This window comes from Cannabis sativa, chromosome 1 (genome assembly GCF_029168945.1).
Source record: "Cannabis sativa cultivar Pink pepper isolate KNU-18-1 chromosome 1, ASM2916894v1, whole genome shotgun sequence".
NCBI classification, from domain to species: domain Eukaryota; kingdom Viridiplantae; phylum Streptophyta; class Magnoliopsida; order Rosales; family Cannabaceae; genus Cannabis; species Cannabis sativa.
Window position 1 is genome coordinate 5,444,920 of NC_083601.1, and position 20,306 is coordinate 5,465,225.

Here is a 20,306-nt window from a genome sequence, read left to right on the forward strand (position 1 = left end):
AATAGAAATGACTCTGGTTTGTTCATGTGTTACAACTATAATAAGACAGGTCATATGGCACGAAAGTGTTAGAACAGACCTAGCTCTGCTCCACAGGCTAACCTGACAGAAGAGCTGCCATTTACACCTATGATTTCAGAAATCAACCTCATTGGTAGATTTGAAGGGTGGTGGGTAGATACTGGCGCTTCTCGCCATGTGTGCTATGATAGAAATATGTTTAAAACATATGTTGCTGCTATTGAGGATCAGAAAGTGTTGTTGGGTGACTCCTACACCACTATAGTTGCTAGTACTAGAAATGTGGAATTGAACTTCACCTTTGAAAGAACTGTAATTCTAAAAGATGTGATGCACACTCTAGAGATGAGAAAGAATTTGGTCTTGGGCTACCTTCTCAACAAGGCCGGGTTCACATAAACTATAGGAGCTGATTTGTTTACTTTAACTAAGAATGGGATATTTGTAGGGAAGGGGTATGCAACTGAGGAAATTTTTAAATTGAATGTTCATGTCAATAAAGTTAATGCTTCTGCTTTAATACTTGACATGCTAGACTTTGTCACGTAAATAAACGCATAATCAAGAACATGAGTAGTTTAGGCCTAATTCCTAAATTATCTTTAAATGACTTTGAAAAATGCAAATTTTGTAGCCAAGCCAAGATTACTAAAACACCACATAAATATGTGATAGAAAAGGAAACCGAGCCTCTACATTTATTCCACTTTGATATTTGTGAACTTGATGGAACTTTGACTAGAAATGGTAAACGCTACTTTATCACTTTTATTGATGATTGTTCTAACTTTACCAGGTGTATTTAATGAAAAATAAAAGTGAAGCTCTTGATATGTTTAAGATATTTGTGGCTAAAATTGAAAATCAACTTAGTAGAAAGATCAAGAAGTTTCGTAGCGATAGAGGCACTGAATATGATTCCACTGCTTTTGTTAAATTTTATAACTCACATGGAATCATACACGATAAGACAACACCTTATTCATCTCAAATGAATGGCAAAGCTAAAAGAAAAAATAGAACTCTTACTGAATTTATTGTTGCTATTTTATTAAATTCGGGTGCTGTTTCTCATTGGTGGGAAGAAATTTTATTAACCGTGTGTTATGTTTCTCCATATGAAAGATTGAAAATTAAACAACCCAACATCTCATATTTTAAAACTTGAAGTTGTTTGGCATATGTTAGAATTCATGATCCTAAGAAAATTAAATTGGCTAGTAGAGCATATGAATATGTTTTTATTGGATATGATGTTAATAGGAAAGCATATAGACTTTATGATTTAAATGTGCACACTATTTTAGAATCTAATGATGCTGATTATTACGAATATAGATTTCTATTTAAATTGAGAAATAGTGGGGGTGCATCATCTAGTAACATGACTACTATTAGGGATAATGAGCATGAAGAGGGTATAGAAACTGAACCTAGAAGAAGTAAAAGAGCTAGGACTGCTAAAGATTTTGGTTCTTATTTTTGTGCATATACTCTAGAGGAGGATCCTTCTAACCTCCAAGAAGCCTTGACTTCACTAGATGTTGATTTATGGAATGAAGCTATTAATGATGAAATGGACTCTCTTGAGTCAAACGGAACTTGGCATTTAGTTGTGTTACCACCAGGTTGTAAGACAGTAGGTTGTAAGTGGATTCTTAAAAAGAAATTAAGACCCGATGGTACTGTTGAAAAGTACAAGGCACGTTTTGTTGCCAGAGGGTTTAGACAAAGAGAAAATGTAGATTTCTTTGATACTTTTTACCTATTACTAGAATTACATCTATTCGTGTGCTTTTTGCTCTTGCTGCTATTCATAATCTTGTTGTGCACCGAATGGATGTTAAAACTGCTTTCTTGAATGGTAAATTAGAAGAAGAGATTTACATGGACCAACCTAAAGATTTTGTTGTTCGTAGTCAAGAACATAAAGTATGTAAATTAAATAAATCTTTGTATGGTCTGAAACAGGCACCTAAGCAATGGCATGAGAAATTTGATAATCTTGTCATCTTACATGGCTTTAAAGTAAATGAAAGTGACAAATACATTTACTATAAATCTGAAAATAATGTGTGTACTATTATTTGTTTATATGTGGATGGCTTGCTGATTTTTGGATCAAATATTCATGTCGTGAACAATGTGAAATCTCTGTTATGTGAAATTTTTGACATGAAAGATCTAGGTGAAGTGGATGTAATCCTTGGTATACATATCACTAGGTCTGAAAAGGGAATTTCTTTAGATCAATCTCACTACATTGAGAAGATCTTAAGGAAATATAATTACTTTAACTAAAAACATGCCTGTACACCATTTGATCACGGTGTAAAATTATTTAAGAACACTGATGATGGTGTAAGACAATCTGAATATGCGAGCATAATTGGCAGTCTTCGGTATGCCACTGTTATACTAGACCCGACGTTGCCTATGTCGTGGGATTATTATGCAGGTTTACTAGTAGACCTAGTGTAGAGCATTGGAATGCTATAGAGAGGGTCATGAGATACCTCAAAAGAACATTGACTCTTGGATTACATTATCAAAAGTTTCCAGTTGTACTTGAGGGGTACAGTGATGCTGATTGGAACACTTTATCATATGACTCCAAGGCAACCAGTGGCTATATTTTTAGCATAGCTGGTGGAGCTGTTTCATGGAAATCTAAGAAAGAGACTATTTTGGCTCAATCTACAATGGAATCTGAAATGATTGCACTAGCTACGGCTAGTGAAGAAGCAGGCTGGCTGAGAAGCCTGCTAGCTGAGATTCCTTTATGGGAAAAACCTATTCAAGATGTGCTGGTCCATTGCGATAGTACCGCGGCTATTGCAAAAGTTCAGAACCGTTATTACAATGGTAAGAGACGACAAATACGGTAAAGCACAACACTATTAGAGAGTTTCTCTCAACAGGAGCTGTTAGAGTGGATCATGTACGCACTGATGATAACTTGGCTGATCCTTTGATGAAAGGTTTAGCTAGAGAGAAAGTCCTTAAAACATCGAAAGGAATGGTACTGTTTCCCTTAGATTGATGAATCACTCATAGTGGCAACCCGACCTATAGACTGGAGATTCCAAGAAATAGGTTCAATGGGTAATAACAAGTTATGAAGTGATAAAAGTGAGATCATGGTATAATTATACGAAAAGATAAGCATGAATTCCTGAAGCGATTTAAGGCTGAGTTAATAGAAACTCTTAATGAGATCTATACTCCAAGTGGAGTGGAGTACCGAGCTACGGGAGTACTCTTTATAGAGTCACCTATGTGAATGTGGGAGTAGGGCCGCTTCCTATGAAATTTTGGGCAAAATTTCTAGAGCATTCACTATACTGGGATAGACGTGCATGGTCATTAACGCACAAGCTTTTGATTACACCCTTGAAAAGGTTGTTGCGTGGTACTATGTTAGAGATAAAGTTCAAAACTACGGGTCACTCTAGTAAAATCTAAATTGTATTCACTACACAGAGGTTCAAATCAAAAGATACATTTATTTATGCTCAATCTTACTATTGAATGATACTAGTAGATGGAAATATTTTCTTAAAAATTCAAGTGGGAGATTGTTAGAACTTTGATGAATCTTTTAACAAAATATATAAGTGTTCTAGTGTGTGTGAAGTGGAAAGAGTCTCACATGGAATATGAACCCTTATTTATAAAGGTATAAAGAGTGAAACCTTGGCATTTGGGTTTGGGCCCCAAGGGGTACCCTGTTTTGTGCGAATGGGTGAGGACTCACACACTTGACCCACCACACACGTGTGCGCGCCCGCCGTCCGTCCGATCCGAACCGGGTTGGGTTGGTTGGTGTGGTGTGACACTATATTATTTTTAACAGAAAAATTATTTAATAAAATAATTATTTTTTATTTTTAATTTAATTAAGAAACATGTTTAATTAAAACTGATTACTTAGTCGTATCAGTTAATGGGACACGTTCAAACCAACTCACCCCACGATTCTATTAACCTTCTTCTTCCCGTTATGATTTTTCAATCCATTTGTCTATATAATGCGATTGAACTGATGGGAAGAATACATCTTTTCTTATCAGAAAAAAATACAGTTTTCATAAATACTAAAATTCCATCTGCGGTATCAAATATATTTGGGTGTATTCGATGGTGCTCTACAGTGCAGTGGGGTTCCGATACAATACGACTTGGCTATTTTATCCTGGGGACGACTGGCAAATTCTGACTGCTTGCACACTCCTGGGCAGTGTCACGAACGTCTTAAAGAAAGCGACCTAATCCGCGACTCAATCCAGAAGTTTTTCATTCAGTAATATCGTTCCTCTTTTATTTTGCTAGTAGTTTATTCAACAAGAACATTGGAGGACACAAAGAAGAGAAGGAGAGGATTAGAGAGGAAGATTGGAGCAACACAATTCTAATTTAGTTTTTTTTTTTTTCATTCTATATCCTCTTTTAATTTGTGGTTTTAATGTCTTTTAGAGATATTATCATGGATGTTTTTATTGTGATTATGAATTAATTTTTATTTGAGATTTTTAATTGAATCTCTTGAAACTTTGTGATGAATTAATGTAAATTTTTTATTTCTTCTTCATATAAGATTTATTCAGTTTGTGATTGTTGTGTATGTGATTGATAACGCACTTTTTACATGCTGTCTATGAATTTGAATCAAAATTTGAAAAGTAAGATTTAAATATGCTAAAATTGAATAGACATAGTTTTCAATTTCGAACGAGAGTATCAAATTGGTCTATGTAATTTAGAACTGAGTTCATTGTTTCCTATTATTTAAATTTCTCATAGAAATTAATATAGAGAGATTGCATAAGGTCGAGTTTTATATTTCTTAATCTGAATATTTAACACTTTTGCATGTCTTTCATTTAGTGAGAAGAAATTATTTTTATGATTGCAATAATAAATAATAAAGTATAGTAGAGTAGATTAGAATCTCTAATTTCTCATTTATATATATTTGGATCAATTTAATTGTTCTTGTTGTTCTTCATTTAATTTTGCTATTTATTATTTTCAACTATTCCAATTTCGATTGTCAAATAGAAAATAAAATAGGTTATATATTGGTACTTGATAATCAATCTCCGTGAGAACGATATCGGTCATACCGTAATAAACTACAAAAGCGATTACATATACTTGCATACTTCGTAATTTTCGCAACAAAAATATACATATAAATTTTTAAAATTATAAAAATGTACTTTTTAAGTAAAAAATAACTAAAAAAAATAAAGAAATCAATATCACGATATATAATTATAAATAAACTATAAAATAACCAAAAAAAATAAAAAAAAACATCATAACAACTATAATACACTTCTAAATAGGGGTTTATAACTTTCACTAATGAGGAATTTTCATAAATACAAAAATTCAAAACATAAAAATAAAAATAAAAAAAAAATAATAATATTGACGTACTTTAGTAATTTTTTAAAAAAATTTAATCAACTATATAAAGTTAGGGTAAATAAAAAAAGGGTAATTATATTTGCACCCCAAAAATATATAAGTACACCCCATATCTAAGTTTACCCCCTCTTTATTTTTAAAATTGTTATTTTTTATAAAAGCACCCCATTTTTATTACAAAAGTAGGTCTTGTTTAAATGGAGAAGTGCACCCCATATTTTTTTAAAGAGACCATCTTCTTCTTTTAATCTTTAATTGGAAAATCTCTAACTTCCCTTTTAATCTCTATATGTTACTACTCAAAGGATTTTTTTATAAGGTAACCGCAATTTTTTTTTGAAAGAAAGGTAATCACCATTTTGATTTTTTTATATATACTCGCTGATTTATTTTTTTGTGTGATGAATGATCTTTAATTATTTAAAAACTCAAAGAATCATGTTTTGATACCATGAAACAGTACTATTTTTATTATTTTTGGCACAATAAAAAAGAAAGTTATATATATGTGCAGACAGCAATATAAAAATTTCTTGAAGTAATACAAAGAAAGTGAATACTCTATTTATATACAATCCCACCTTGTAAATGATTCATACAATGAAACTTTCATATGTGTTGCTATTTATTTTTCTATATGTAATTTCTAATTTCTTTTGTATGAATAATCTTTTCTATACTGTGTTGCTATTTATTTTTCTTTTAGGATTTAAAATTACTCAATTTAACTAAGGAAATAGGGTCTCGTTCAAAAAAGAAAAAAAAAGTAAATGAGGTGTATTTATTAGAAATAACTGATTTAATTATAAATTCCTTAAAAATTAATTTTATTTAATTTTAAAATGTCTATTTTTGTCATTTTACACAAGGTTAAGAATGTATATAAAATTTTGGGGTGTACTTAATAATATTAGGGGTGTAAATATAACTACCCATAAAAAAATTGATTATTACCAAAAACACCTCAAGAAGTTAACAATGAAATGGAAGAGATAATTATTATCTTGACGAAGCATTTCATGACGAACCAGTCTTTCTAAGACGTTGCTTTGTGGTAAAAGCTCACTGTAGAATAGCAAGGTCGACACCGAAGCTGCTGGCTCCACAATTAGCGTTGTTAAAAACCTCACCAATGACTTAAACATCAATGGCATAATTAGAGACTGCATGCAATACCCAATAAATAAATTAATAATAACACTATATACTATCTGATCTAATTATAATAAATACATGATATAAGTTATTGAAATGGTGAGTTTGTTTATTACTTACCATGGTATTGGTATATATTGTGTTGAAGAGAAAGAGAGGAAGAAGATGATGATGATGATGATGATGATGAGTAGTAAATTTAATGGGTAAAGGACTTAAGAGTTAGAGTACAGTTGAGGCATAAACTCAACTCTCAAGTATTCTCTTCAGCGGACATTCAGACCTAACTTTCCATATACGAACAATAGGTATACCTATATCACACTCTGCCTTTCTATTTTCATTTTTAATCCCTCTATTATTAATTTTTTTAATGTTTTTACATTTTCAAAATTATACACCTACCTATTATTTTTGGAAATTATTTTTCATATCACTTCAATCTTCAAATTCAATCTAATAGATTGGAGGGAGCTCATCTTATTTTTTATGTCTCTTGAATTAATAATTAAATGTGTCAAAGTTTAAATTCATGTTCAATATAGAAATCGAGGGTTAAATTTACTAACCACAAAGAAAATTTGCAAAATTCAATATTATGAGTGGCATGTTGTGAACAATTTAAGTGAAATAATTTATCTACAACTCTACATGTGTGTAACCAAATATTTATGATAGTGGTTAAATGTCTTATTACTACAAGTTTGTTTTAAAACTAAAATGAAAATAAAAACTATTTTTTAAACTTAAAAGAAAGGGAAAAAAAAAAAGAAGAAGAAGAAGAAAAAGAAGAGTACACCTACTTTTTTTTTTTTTTTTTTTATTTTTTTTTTTTTGCAACAAGAAGAGTATGCCTATTTTTTTTTTTCCAATAAATAAATTCATTAAAACTATAATAACGTCATAAGGCTAGTTATGAATATTATACATTTTATGTTCATCAAATAAATACTATTCTTGTGAGGATAATCAAAATAATACTATACACCCAACAACAAGTTATTTATTCATCCAAAGAGCATGCACAACTAATTCATGTGTAACACAGATTAGGGATACTCCTGGAAATATGAATAACAAACTTATAAAAACATCTAATAATGATCTTAAAATTATTTGAGCGGGAACTCTCATAGCAAAAGCAATCATAGTTGTAAAATCTTTGTAGCAGATTACAATCCATTTTTATCATTAGCGGCGTGCAAAATAATAATAAAATGTATTTGTATTCATAATTTTGTCATTTTGTGTCTCTTAGGAAAACAGAAGTTGGGTAAGCCCATCTATGAATGTGAATTAGGTTGTGTCAATCAACCTTTGAGAATAGTGGACCCGTTTCTCTTATTCGTGCTGGCCCATTTCATAGCTAACGGTGGTCGACCTACTATGCTCATGAAATTTAAGCCCACTTCAAAGACCATATTTGGGCCCATATTTCATGGGAGTTGTGGCAAAATTGATCAGATACAAAAATAGAATTCTAAACTCACAACAAATAAATAGGTTTGAATTTTGCAGTTTTTATAAAAATATGTCATTTTTTTCTCATTTTTATAAAATTAATTTTTCAAAAATATATGTTAAAGTTTTAAAATTAAAAAAATATTATGTTTCAGTCAAATTAAAAAAAAAAATAATAAATAAAAAATAACTAAAAGATAGCTACAAAGCAACAAAAGAAAATGACAAGACATCAATTAATTAATATACAAATTTAACTTATTTCTTTTATTAATTTTGAAAACTTTATTATTATTTTTTTCGTACTATTATGTTATTTTCCTTCTCGTGAATTTTTTTTGTTACAAGTTTATACATTTCAATTATTTTATTATTTCAACTATTTTATTATTTCTCCTCTTTTTGTAGTTAATGGCAGTTGAAATGATAATTTATTTTTTACAAATTAAATACATAATTACATTAATAATACAAATAATAAAATTTTAAAATTGCAAATAAAATATAATGACTAATATTTAATTAAAAAGATAAAAAAAAATTCAATTAGACAACAATATAATTTTAATATGTCAATATCTATTAGTGCGTAATTAAAAGAAACAAAAAAAACTTATCATTGTATTTAAAAAAATATGTGTCAAAAAATAAATTAAATATATGTATTTACATATAGAAAGCAACACACATATACAAAAATATTATCAGGAATAAACTAAAAATATACACCATAACAAATGCAAATAAATCAAAAAAATAATTGTAACAAAAAAAATCCTAAAAACTACATAAAAACAACTACAACTAAACATAAAAACAAAAAACAAAAAACAAACAAAAAACAAAAAACAAAAAACAAAAAAAAACAAAAACAAATGCACATAAATTAAATACACTTGCAACAAAAAAAATTGTCAAGAATGAACTAAAAATATACACTATAACATATGTACATAAATCAAAAAATAATTGTACAACAAACAAAAAACAACTACAATACAACATAAAAACAACCAAACATAACCTTATTGCAATATAAAAATCATTCATAAATTAATTCCATATAAACTACAAAACATCCAAAACAATATTACTTTTATTAATTAAATATTAATTACTATATCCAAGCATAAACATATATGTTTGAATTTGGGATTAAGGTAGATGGAGTTTCATCTCAAAATTAATTAGTAATGAAAGGAGTAGTTTTATGGTATTTTATTTTTACACATTAGCAATATACGACTAACTCTAATAATATAAAATATGTGTGCAACAAAAATAACAAAAAATAACAACAAAACAACTTAACAACTCAACTTTAACCCTATATATATTTAGTATACAAGAAAGAAAAATAAAAATGTAGAAAAGGAGAGAAAACTAGCGTGATATAAAAGAAAATGTATTTTTTATCTGATGAGAAGATATTTAAATGTATAATTACAATTTAATAATTTTATATAAATTATTTTGATGAAAATAATTTTAATTAATTTAGTAAGGGTTAAAAGAAATTAATTAAGATTCTTTTACAAAATATGATTAACTAAAAAAATTAATAAAATATGAAATAGTTTGAGTGTGAATAATAAAAAAAATGTAAGTGAAAAAAAGTAAATAGCTACACTTGCTATTACACACATGCAGGGCCAGCACTATGGCCTAGAGGCCCAAATAGAAAAAATACTTTTTGAAAAAGGGTTATTTTTGAAAATATGGGAAATATTATTAAGGTTATGATGATAAATATGGTATAAAAAGTAAATGTCTCTAAATATGGCATTATCTAACCAATCAAACTAAAAATATGGTTTTTTCTAAAAAAAACCATACAAAACATTAAAAAGAAATCTAAATTTAAAATTCATAAAAAATAAAAACTTAATTAAATTACCATAAAAAATATTAAAATTTCCTTCATATTTATTTTTTAAAAAAATAAAATAAATAAAACTATAGTGATCGCCGAAGTTGTCACTCGTACCGAAAAGTCACTGGAGTTTACTGGCGGCATCAGAAAAGTCGTCGGAGTAGACGCCGGTACCGGAAAAGTCATCGGAGTTGCTGCCGGCGCTGAAAAAGTCGTCAGAATTAGCATTATCGCTGGAAAAGTCACTTGGAAACCAGTTTCTTGGTGATTTTTCTGGTAATTTTACCGGTGACAATGCCAAGTCCGACGACTATTCTGGAGTTTGATGTCAGTGCCGGAAAAGTCGTCGGAGTAGTTGTCGTTGTCGAAAAAATTGTCGGAGTTATTGCCGGCGCCAAAAAAGTAGTCAGAATTGGCATTGTCGCCAGACAAATCACTAGAAAAATCACCAAGAAAGTGGTTTTTTCATCAAGAAACAAAAATGATATACACTGAAAATAATTGAAACCAGTTTCATCAATCAACCAAATAGAGAAAAAAATACAAAAAAAATTACCAAGAAACTGGTTTCTTCATCAAGAAATTGGTTTCTTGATGAAGAAAAAAAACCAGTTTCTTGGTGATTTTTCCGGTAATTTTTCCGGCGACAATGCCAATTTCGACGAATTTCCCGGAGTTTACTGTCGGTACTGAAAAAGTCACCGGAGTAGCTACCGGTGTATTAGTCGTCAGAGTTGCTACCAACACTAGAAAAGTTGTTAGAATTGCCATTGTCGTCAGAAAAATTACTGGAAAAATCACCAAAAAACTGGTTTCTTTATCAAGAAACCAGAAACCAATTTCTTGGTAATTTTTCCGGCGACTATGCCAATTCTGATGACTTTTTCGAAGTTTGCTGTCGGTGCCGGAAAAGTCGCCGGAGTAGGTGCTAGCATCAGAATAGTCGTCAGAATTGGCATTATCAACGAAAAAATCACCAAGAAACCGGTTTCTTTTTCTGGGTGATTTTTTCAGTGATTTTATCGGCGACAATGCCAATTCCGATGAATTTTCTGGCGTCGGCAGCAACTCCGACGACTTATCCGGTACCGACCGCTACTCCAACGACTTTTCCGGTACTGGCAGCAAACTCCGGTGACTTTTCCGGCATCAATGACAAATAAAACTTCCTACAACAAATAAAAACATTAAATATGGGATTTGAAAACCTAATTACATATATATGGCATATCAAATACCATAAAAAGACCTAAAAATAAAAAAATACCATATAAATTGGTCAAACTTAAGTATGCTATATTTATCATAAGAACTTTTGAATCCCAATGTAATTTTTTCTTTAAAAAATATACATATTTTTCTAAAAAAATTTAAAAATACTATTTAATATTTATCTTTATAATAAGGCCTAAAAAAAAATTGGCCAAGAATCTATTTAAACTTAAGATTGGCTCTGCGATAGTTTTATATTCATTTATATTATTCTTAACTTCCTATGTACAGTTTCTTTTATTTTAAAGATATGTTTGATATATTTACATAGCATGGCATGCGCAATAGTAGATAAAATGTTAAAAATCCACCCAAATATCATATACTAATTTAATTTAATAATTATTATAAAATATCATAAATTACTGTATAATTTAATTTAATAAATATTATAAAATTGACACCCGTAACTTATAAGAATGCTAATATAAAAAACAAGAAAAGCGTTTCTACACTATGTTATTTTGGTAGTAGTCATGTCACATACATTTGCCATATTTATTGATAGTGATAAAAGTCCAAATCCAACTACTCCAATGACCAGAATATGACAACATACATATCATAATTTAATGCTAATAATATCCAAGGACCTAGATTCATGAGAAATAGTAATAACCTGTCTCCTAGTAGCCATCCAAGTTGACCTGACTTGAAATACCTTTGTAAACAACAACAGGACCTTCAATTCAAGTGTAGAAACTCTCAAGGTTAGTTTGGATTATTATATAGTGCAGAAACTTACACTAAAAGGCTTTTCATTGAATAGTTTATGTAAAGAAAACAAGCTATGGCTAGACTACTGAGATATGTAACAATATTCTCATGTTTTATCTTGATGCAGTCTATTTCCTCTTCTTCTTCTTTTATGTTTAAGCAAGGTCAACAGCTGAGGTCTTCGAATAGTTCTGATGAAGTAGTTTCAGCTAATGGTGTATACAAACTAGGCTTCTACCACCCTGGCTCTTACTTGTCAATATGGTATAGAAACATAGAAAAGAATCCAGAAGTAATTTGGCTAGGAAACAGGTATCCAATCCCAGACCCTTCTGCTGTTTTCACCTTGGATTTTGATGGAAAGTTGAAGATCATAAGCAAAAAAGGCCAACTCATTGTGCTGAACCCCATGCAGAATGTTAATTTTGGTAATAATGTCACTGTCACTGCCACTTTAATGGACTCTGGTAATTTTGTGTTGAATGAAGTATTAGCTAATGGAATAGTAGGAAAGGTTTTGTGGCAAAGCTTTGATTACCCAATTAACACATTGTTACCTGGAATGAAACTTGGTAAGAACTTTGAAACTGGACAAAGTTGGACACTTTCTTCTTGGTTAAGTTGGTTAGTACTCACACCAGGAGCTTTTAGGCTTGGTGTTGATCCAGGTGGCACAAACCAATTGGTTCTCTGGAAAAGAGAGGATGTTTACTGGACTAGTGGGGTGTGGGAAAATGGGAGTTTTCAGAATGCTCCTGAGCTTACTAGGAGGGCTGATTTATTCGAGTTCAGTTTTGTTTCAAATGAAGAAGAGAAGTACTTTTCTTACAAAGCAAGAAATAGCTCTATTGTTTCAAGGTTGGAAGTGAACTTTTGGGGACAAATTGTGCAGTATGTACTTGCCAAAGATGGTACTTCTTGGGAAAACACTACTTTGGTTAGTCTATGCAAACATGGTAAGAATTTTCCAAATCTAGTTGAGTGTGTAGAACATAAGCCATCCACATGCAGTAGTAACAGTTCTGAAATTTTTGTGCCCATAAGAAGCTATGCTAATTCAACTAAATCGAGTTACATGGATTATAACACAAACATATCACTCATAGATTGTCAAGCTACTTGCTGGAAAAATTGCTCTTGTATTGGTTGTATAACTCTTCATCAGAATGGGACTGGATGCTTTTACATGAGCAACATATCTGACATTTTACTTGATGAACGCTCTGGGTTTGGTTTTTACCTTGAATCACGGTTTACAAAAGGTAAATATTTTGTTGTAAAAAAAAAGTATAAGAGAGTTTATTATTTTCCTAATTTAGTTTTTAGTCATTTGAAGATAGAAATTTTGATTTTTGTGGTTGTCTAGGAGGGACAACTATTGTAGGAGGAACAAAGAGAGATTCAAAAGGAGGCAAGAAAAAAATAAGGTGGATACTATGGTGCATCATAGCAGCCACAGTTGGTCTCACAATATTATTTTTTGGCTATTTGATTTACAGGAGGAGAAGAAAACTTAGGCTGTTGCAACAGACAGGTTAGTTCAAAAGAGTTGTTACAATCAAAATAAGAATTACATATACAAGTAAAAGTAGAAATTTATATTGTGTGTCTATAAGCAGAAAATTCAGAATCTAGTCAAGGAGAGACGTTTCTTCAGCTAAGGTGTCATGTTTTGAGTTGTGCAGATAAGCTTAGAAGAGGCAGAAAAGGACAGGATTATGAGTTGTTTAGTTTTGCTGATATAATTGCTGCAACTGATAATTTCTCACTTGCCAACAAGCTAGGAGAAGGAGGTTTTGGACCAGTTTACAAGGTAAAATTCTCAAGATCATATATAATAAATCAGGTATCAACCCAAGTGAGCTAATCCAATGAATAAATTGTAAGTGCAGGGTAAATTAGCAGATGGGCAAGAGATTGCTGTGAAGAGACTTGCAAGGCATTCAGGACAAGGATTAGAAGAATTCATGAATGAGATAACACTAATAGCTGAGCTTCAACATACCAATCTAGTTAGCCTTTTGGGTTGTTGCACTCATGCAGAGGAGAAGATGCTTGTATATGAATACATGCCAAATAAAAGCTTGGATTTCTTCCTCTTTGGTTAGTTTGAAATTAGTTAAAATTTTATGCATAAATCTCTTATGTCATTATTCTATTTTCTTTTCAATATATGAATGGAATTTATTTAGCACTTATTCTTTTCTTTGGAAAGTCTGCTTGTATTTGAAAAATATTACATTCAACTGCAGATCCTATTAGAAAGAAGATTTTAGATTGGGAAAAACGCGTCAACATTATTGAAGGGATAGCACAAGGACTTCTTTATCTTCACAAGTATTCCAGATTGAGAATCATACACAGAGACTTGAAAGCTAGCAATATTTTACTTGACGAAGATATGAATCCAAAAATATCAGATTTTGGCATGGCTAGAATTTTTGGGCGAAATGAGTTGACGGCAAATACAGAGAGAGTTGTAGGGACATAGTAAGTTACAAATGCTTTTTGTTTTCTTTTTAACAATATTTGTTTATGTTTATGCATGAGTTGGTTTTGTGTTTGCAAGGAATACAATTGTGATAGTAATCAATTGATTTTATGCAGTGGCTATATGTCTCCAGAATATGCCATGAATGGAATTTTCTCTGTCAAGTCTGATGTGTATAGTTTTGGAGTTCTACTACTAGAGATTGCAAGTGGCAAAAAGAACACCACAGGAACTCTCACTCTAATTGAACTTGTAAGTTTACAATTCTACTTAGTCTCCAGCAAACAATGTCATGATATATTATTGTTCATAGACTGATTTGAACTTTTCTTCTGGTTTTGTTGGTATATAAATTGGAAATGACTAAAGGCTTGGGATTTGTGGAAAAAAGAAGAAAGCATTGACCTTGTAGATGAATCAGTTGATCGTTCATACCCCGAAGAAGAGTTTACGAAATGTGTTCATATTGGTCTTCTATGTGTACAAGAGCATGCAACAGACAGGCCAACCATGTCAGATGTTATCTCCATGCTCTCAAACGATGTTAGGTCATTGCCACAGCCAAAACAACCTGCATACTGTCATAGTGGAAAAAGTGCCGGATCACCATCATCAGGAACTGACTGGATTTCAAGAAGTGCATCAATAAATAATGTAACTATTACCGTATTGGAACCTAGATAGCAGCTTTATTCTATCAAATTTACCATATTACTTTGGTAGTATTTTACTAGTCATGGCTCATAGAAACCACGTAATGATTCAGTCCCAAATATCTCTGCGATCAAGCCAAGTGGTAGGAGAATGCAAAGTGTATAGGACTAACTCCTTTAGAATCCTTATCAGTTGAAACAAACAAGGTGCTCTATTCTGTTATGTATTTGAATATGCTTCTAGCAAAACGAAGCTTCACACTACTGAAAACAAGCAAAGTAAAACCAGAATTGGAAATGTGCTTTGCTTTCATGGCTTTTTTTTCCTATGGCAGGAAAACATGTAATCCCCAGTATACATTATGTAATAAATTTCTTTCCTCTTGCAGATTAACAGGTCAATATGCAAGAGTATATGTTTGAGATCAACTAGTTTGATTGCTTTTGTCAACAAAAGTATTACTAGTTAGTAGTTACAATAAGTATACACCTAAGTTTTCGTTCATATCAAAAAGTTGCAGCACCATCACTAGTTTTATGGCCCATATTTGGCCAAAACAGACAATTTACATATGCTCCAGCTTGTGAACCTCATCCCACTTACAGACACCAACCCTGTCAAATCTGATATTTGAAGGCAAAATGATATCTCTTTGAATTATTTGTCATTGGTGTTGAAGAAACATAATTTTTCAGGCTCTAAGTTTCCACTTGCCTAATCGCTTTCTTGCTAGCAATGGCTTAGACCTTAAAGTAACACTTTTTTCCTCCTCACTATCTTCACTATCCACGACAATTACCGCTTCAGATATCAGCGATTCTTCCACTTCCTGCTGCTTACCATTTTGACCTTGATGAGAATTCTGATTCTTGTCCAACCCATTGTCCTGCTGTTGGATGTGCTTGTTATTGCTTACTTGCAATCGGGACAGAGGACAAAGTGATTGTTTCTGGCCTCTCCCTTGCTTCTCGTGGTTTCCATGTCCACTTTCCAATTGCTTGCCCTCCGATGGTAATAGTGCTGTAGAACTTGGTCTCTTTGGCTCTACATTTTCCTTGTGTGTCCCTGATGAGCGTCTTAGTCCGAGAGACAGCTTCTTTCCTGTAGAACAGAACCTTTTATTACTTGTATTAGAAGACACATTTTCAATTTTGTCAACTAAATCCTTTTGGGGAGGTAGTTTAATGTGGTCTAGAGCAAGGGTTGTTGAAGCACCGTCATCAAATGAGTTAACATTGGTCTCAGATGGCACTTGAGGATTCACATATATTTTCTCCGTAGTAACATCTACAGTTTCCAAAGATTTTAGTGTCTGCTTGTGACAAAGTCCACCCAGCTTCTTTGATTTCATGTTTATGTTACCATCTACTGATTTAGCATCCTGGATAAGATGAAGCCCTCCCCTGCTAGAATCTGCATCTTGCGGCGTTATTGACCCCAAAGAAGCCACAGAAAGGTCCTCAGACATGCATGAAGAATGTTGATTTGGTATCACCTTCTTCTGTTCATTGTCATTTCTCTTCTGCTGTTGAGTAAAAGCCTCCAGTGATAACTTCTGCTTGTTCCCATTAAACTTGGACACATGTTGTAACTCTTGTTTAGTTCCTTCAACTTTCATCTGGTTACTAGAGTCTTTGAGAAAGGCGTGTTTGTTAGAAGCCTCATTGTCATTTGCTTCTCCATCACTAACTCTTTCCTGTGACTGGTCCAAAGACTCTAGCGTTAGCTTCCTGCTGATCCCAAATATCTTCTTATGGTTAAGGGCATACTTGTTACCTTCATGTTTTGCCTCATTCACTGTTGTTTCAACTTCTACCTGCAACAGCATGAAGAGGAAAAAACAAATGCAGGGCTGAAATTTCAAAATGCTCTAAATTTGAAAGTGAAGGCTTAACAGGTTACTCTATTACTTACCATGCTTGAATCTGAGTTGGACTGAACACACCCACTAGCTCCAGGACGGGCATACTTCTCAGTCATAAATCGAGCTTTCTGGTCAAACGCCTGTCTGTTATATTTGTACTCCTTACTCTGCACATCCATCACTACATAAATTAAGGAACAAGCAAATAACAAGTAGCAGCCAAAAAAGATCTGACCATTGATGAGCATATCCACTTACCGCTTCACACATGAGACCATCATCTGGATTGGGTTCACTCAGTAACAGCCCAATGCTCATAAGAACAGTTGAAATATTTAGCGATGGTTGCCATGCCCCCTGCTCATATTAGAACTTTAAGCCTTATTGTTTATAATCATAAACTCAAAGCTGAGAATGATAAATCGCATAATTTCACAATACTACAAAACACTTTTACAGAAATTTTGTTCTTGAAGTGATAAAACACAATGCAAGTTAAAACCAGGTAATGAGAACAGAACAAAAAAAACATATTATAGTTAAGTAATCAGCTGTATCTTAGGGAAGAAAGATTAAAGTCGCATAATAGACAATAAGATTGAATAGAAGAATGCAAAATTAGCATACGGCATAAAGCAGCAATCAAGTGCTCGAATTCTGATTTCTCATTAATTTAACCAAAACCCATTAGTTTCATAGTATCAAAACAGCAAGGTCAGTGACCTAAATCGAATTCATGACCAAATTAAAAAGCTTTCTATGCAAGCTTTTTCAACAAACTGACCTTTGGTGGGAGATTAAGAATGTCAAGGCAAATACGGCCTCCATTGTCGATATTGGGATGGTAAATCTGGGTGGCGAAAGTCACAGTAGGAGGCTGGAATGGGTACCTTTCAGGTATCTGGATCTTAATATTAAAGACCCCCTTCTCATACACAGTTCCTTCGGGACCTATCATTTCTGAAACAAAACCAAGGGTTTTAAAACTCTTGTCAATGGAAATCAAAACCCAGATAAAGGAAACAACAATTGTAATTTGTAAAGTATATATAATGAATATTTTCTCGGGAACCAAACAGGAAATAAGAAAAGAGAAGAGGGATACATACGGGCATCGATGACAGACAAAGAGAATGTAGAGAGGTCAGAGTCGGGGGAAAGGCATGGGAAGGAGGCGCCGGGAGGAGGGTCGGAGAGGAGAAGCTTGAGCTCCTTCTGCATTCGGAGGTTGAGCCTCGCCGCTTGAGCCATTTTATAGTCTTGTTTTGCAAGCTTCTTCTCCAGTCCTCTGCAAATTTATTCTATTGAAAGGAAAAAAGAAAAAAAGAAAAAAAAAAGGCGCGAATGGAAATAAAAAAAAGAAAAGAAATGTGTTGAAAGTGGGATTTGAACCCACGCCCTTTCGGACCAGAACCTTAATCTGGCGCCTTAGACCAACTCGGCCATTTCAACTTGATGTTATGTGTTGATGATGTATGTTAAAAACCCTAGAATAATTTTTTCAATATGCTTATCACATTGTTATTTTGAGAAATAAAAATCTAATAAGGATGACTTTTGACCATAGTCAAAAGAAACAATTTTTTGTATTAGAAAGAAACAGAATAAATGTAATAGTAATTAAGGATATGTTTTGTAGAAACGAGATAGAATAGGATGAATGAAAAGTTTATAACCTTTATTTTTTTTAATGTTGTTTGGTACTACAAGTAAAATTGAATCAATATATGGAGAGAAAATTAATTGTTAAAATTATTATAATATTTGTTACCACAATTTTGGGATTTTGTATATTTATTTTATTTTTTTGTTAAATTAATTTCAAAATTAAAAATTTGAATTTTCAGGATTTAGAAAGTAAAGGTCATTCTCGGCTCTTCCTCGTCTGAAATTGATAAAGCGAAGAGCTTTGCAATGTAAGGTCACCAAGAACAATGATTGTAATACCCGATAAAAATATACATATATTTTAAATTTTATTTGTTATACAATTTGTACGAGAATAAGGGCCAGTTTGGCACAGCTGTGCTGTGAGAAAAAGCAGCTGTAGCTGTGCTGTGAGAAAAAACAACTGTAGCTGTGCTGTGAAAAAAAGCTCCTGAGTGTTTGGTAAATATAATTTTAAAATAGCTGTGAGTTAAAAAAATTGTATATAAGTATTTGATAAGCTAGATGATTGAATAACTATTAAATATACAATTACTAAAATAAGTATGATATTTGTTATCTAATTTATTTAAATAAATTCATACATATTAATATATTTATAATTATTTTTTTTTATTACAAGTTACAATAATTTTTTTTCTTATATTATATATTTTTTAAAAAAATATATATATAATAAAATAATTAGTTAGACTTGTACTAATAATAATAATAAAATAAATTACATAAATATCATCTATTACAAAAAAATAATAGAGAAAGATGTATTGGGGAGAAGAGAATCTTAAAATAAAATGGTAAAAAATAAATTTTATAATTAGAATGAGGGTAATTTTATCAAGTGAAATATTCATTAAACCAACAAAATAGCTTCCCGTATAAGCTAATTTCCCAAAGTTGGTGTTGGCAAACTTTTGCAAAAAGTTGAAATTTTGTCTTAAATTCTTAAAAAAGTTAGTTTTCTAATTTTACCAAACACATTTTGAATGATAGCTTTTTAAAAAAGTGCTTCTAGCTTTTTTAAAAGCTATCCCAAACGCACCCTAAGTATTTTAATTATTTCTACTAATAGTGAATAGAGATAATTGCTTAGAATAGTATTGATAGATTGTTATATTATTTATTATATAATATAATGTTTAAGATTAAAATTGTGATATGTTATATATATTATTACATATAATATAATTGGGAATTATATGCATGTAATAATCACAATATTATGTGATTGGGAGTTACATATAGTTGTAACATATAAGAGGTGGAGTTAATATTTTGTAACTTCCACATGATCACTAATTAAGTGTGTAAAGAGTGGTTACACAACTTAATTTTTGAAATTCAAAAACTATAATTCAAATATAGTTGTTGGGGATTGAATTTTATCATTTATAATGTGTATAAGTGATATAAAATAAAGTGGGAATGGTTTGGAATATGTTGGAGTGTTATTTGCAAAAGCTGAAAAATTTAGTAACTAGTAACTAGTTACTATTTTTTTCAGCATTAATAGTAGAACGTTTTTTGCTATTGGGATGGCTTTGAACAACTCCCATAACCTCCAAATCACCCATTTAATCCCATTTACACCCCATTAAGAAATGGTAACAGCCATGGGGTGTGTGATGTTTGAATTTCAAAGTTTGTGATCCTAAACACTATAAATAGAGGTCTTGGTTCATCCTTTGGGACAT

The 20,306-nt window shown here is 31.6% G+C and overlaps 2 protein-coding genes, 1 long non-coding RNA gene and 1 other non-coding gene across 5 annotated transcripts; 1 reads left to right on the forward strand and 3 right to left on the reverse strand.

The window, feature by feature from the left end:
- Nucleotides 1–5,357: 5,357 nt before the first annotated feature.
- LOC115706985 (uncharacterized) lies at nt 5,358–8,135 on the reverse strand. Its single transcript, XR_004009671.2, has 2 exons — nt 6,733–8,135; nt 5,358–6,620 (listed from the first exon to the last, which is right to left on the reverse strand). It is a non-coding gene; the product is annotated as an uncharacterized LOC115706985 (long non-coding RNA).
- Nucleotides 8,136–11,903: 3,768 nt separating this feature from the next.
- On the forward strand, nt 11,904–15,494 carry LOC115703726 (G-type lectin S-receptor-like serine/threonine-protein kinase CES101). Its single transcript, XM_061103001.1, has 7 exons — nt 11,904–13,197; nt 13,302–13,469; nt 13,621–13,748; nt 13,828–14,038; nt 14,188–14,425; nt 14,543–14,678; nt 14,796–15,494. Exons 1-7 carry the CDS (start codon nt 12,009–12,011, stop codon nt 15,108–15,110), a joined length of 2,385 nt encoding a protein of 794 aa, XP_060958984.1. The 5' UTR covers nt 11,904–12,008; the 3' UTR covers nt 15,111–15,494.
- A 3-nt stretch (nt 15,495–15,497) lies between these two features.
- Nucleotides 15,498–18,394, reverse strand: LOC115706324 (probable ubiquitin-conjugating enzyme E2 37). 2 transcript variants are annotated; one of them, XM_030633941.2, is made up of 6 exons: nt 18,054–18,393; nt 17,729–17,904; nt 17,203–17,301; nt 16,995–17,111; nt 16,296–16,896; nt 15,498–16,181 (listed from the first exon to the last, which is right to left on the reverse strand). In XM_030633941.2, exons 1-6 carry the CDS (start codon nt 18,193–18,195, stop codon nt 15,772–15,774), a joined length of 1,545 nt encoding a protein of 514 aa, XP_030489801.2. In that variant the 5' UTR covers nt 18,196–18,393; the 3' UTR covers nt 15,498–15,771. The 2 variants fall into 2 exon arrangements, with proteins under 2 accessions (XP_030489801.2, XP_030489799.2); XM_030633939.2 differs by having other exon boundaries at nt 15,498–16,896; nt 18,054–18,394.
- On the reverse strand, nt 18,316–18,396 carry TRNAL-AAG (transfer RNA leucine (anticodon AAG)). The gene has a single exon. It is a non-coding gene; the product is annotated as a tRNA-Leu (tRNA).
- Between the last annotated feature and the right edge of the window lie 1,910 nt (nt 18,397–20,306).

Excerpts from the sequence above, each read along its gene's own strand:
- LOC115703726 (XM_061103001.1), top strand. The coding sequence starts at position 12,009 with ATGGCTAGACTACTGAGATATGTAACAATATTCTCATGTTTTATCTTG. Across the intron at positions 13,198-13,301 it reads TGAATCACGGTTTACAAAAG|GAGGGACAACTATTGTAGGA; the intron begins GTAAATATTTTG and ends GTGGTTGTCTAG. Across the intron at positions 14,426-14,542 it reads GAGAGAGTTGTAGGGACATA|TGGCTATATGTCTCCAGAAT; the intron begins GTAAGTTACAAA and ends GATTTTATGCAG.
- LOC115706324 (XM_030633939.2), bottom strand. The coding sequence starts at position 18,195 with ATGGCTCAAGCGGCGAGGCTCAACCTCCGAATGCAGAAGGAGCTCAAG. Across the intron at positions 17,112-17,202 it reads ATGGTCTCATGTGTGAAGCG|AGTAAGGAGTACAAATATAA; the intron begins GTAAGTGGATAT and ends ATGGATGTGCAG. Across the intron at positions 16,897-16,994 it reads CCAACTCAGATTCAAGCATG|GTAGAAGTTGAAACAACAGT; the intron begins GTAAGTAATAGA and ends ATGCTGTTGCAG.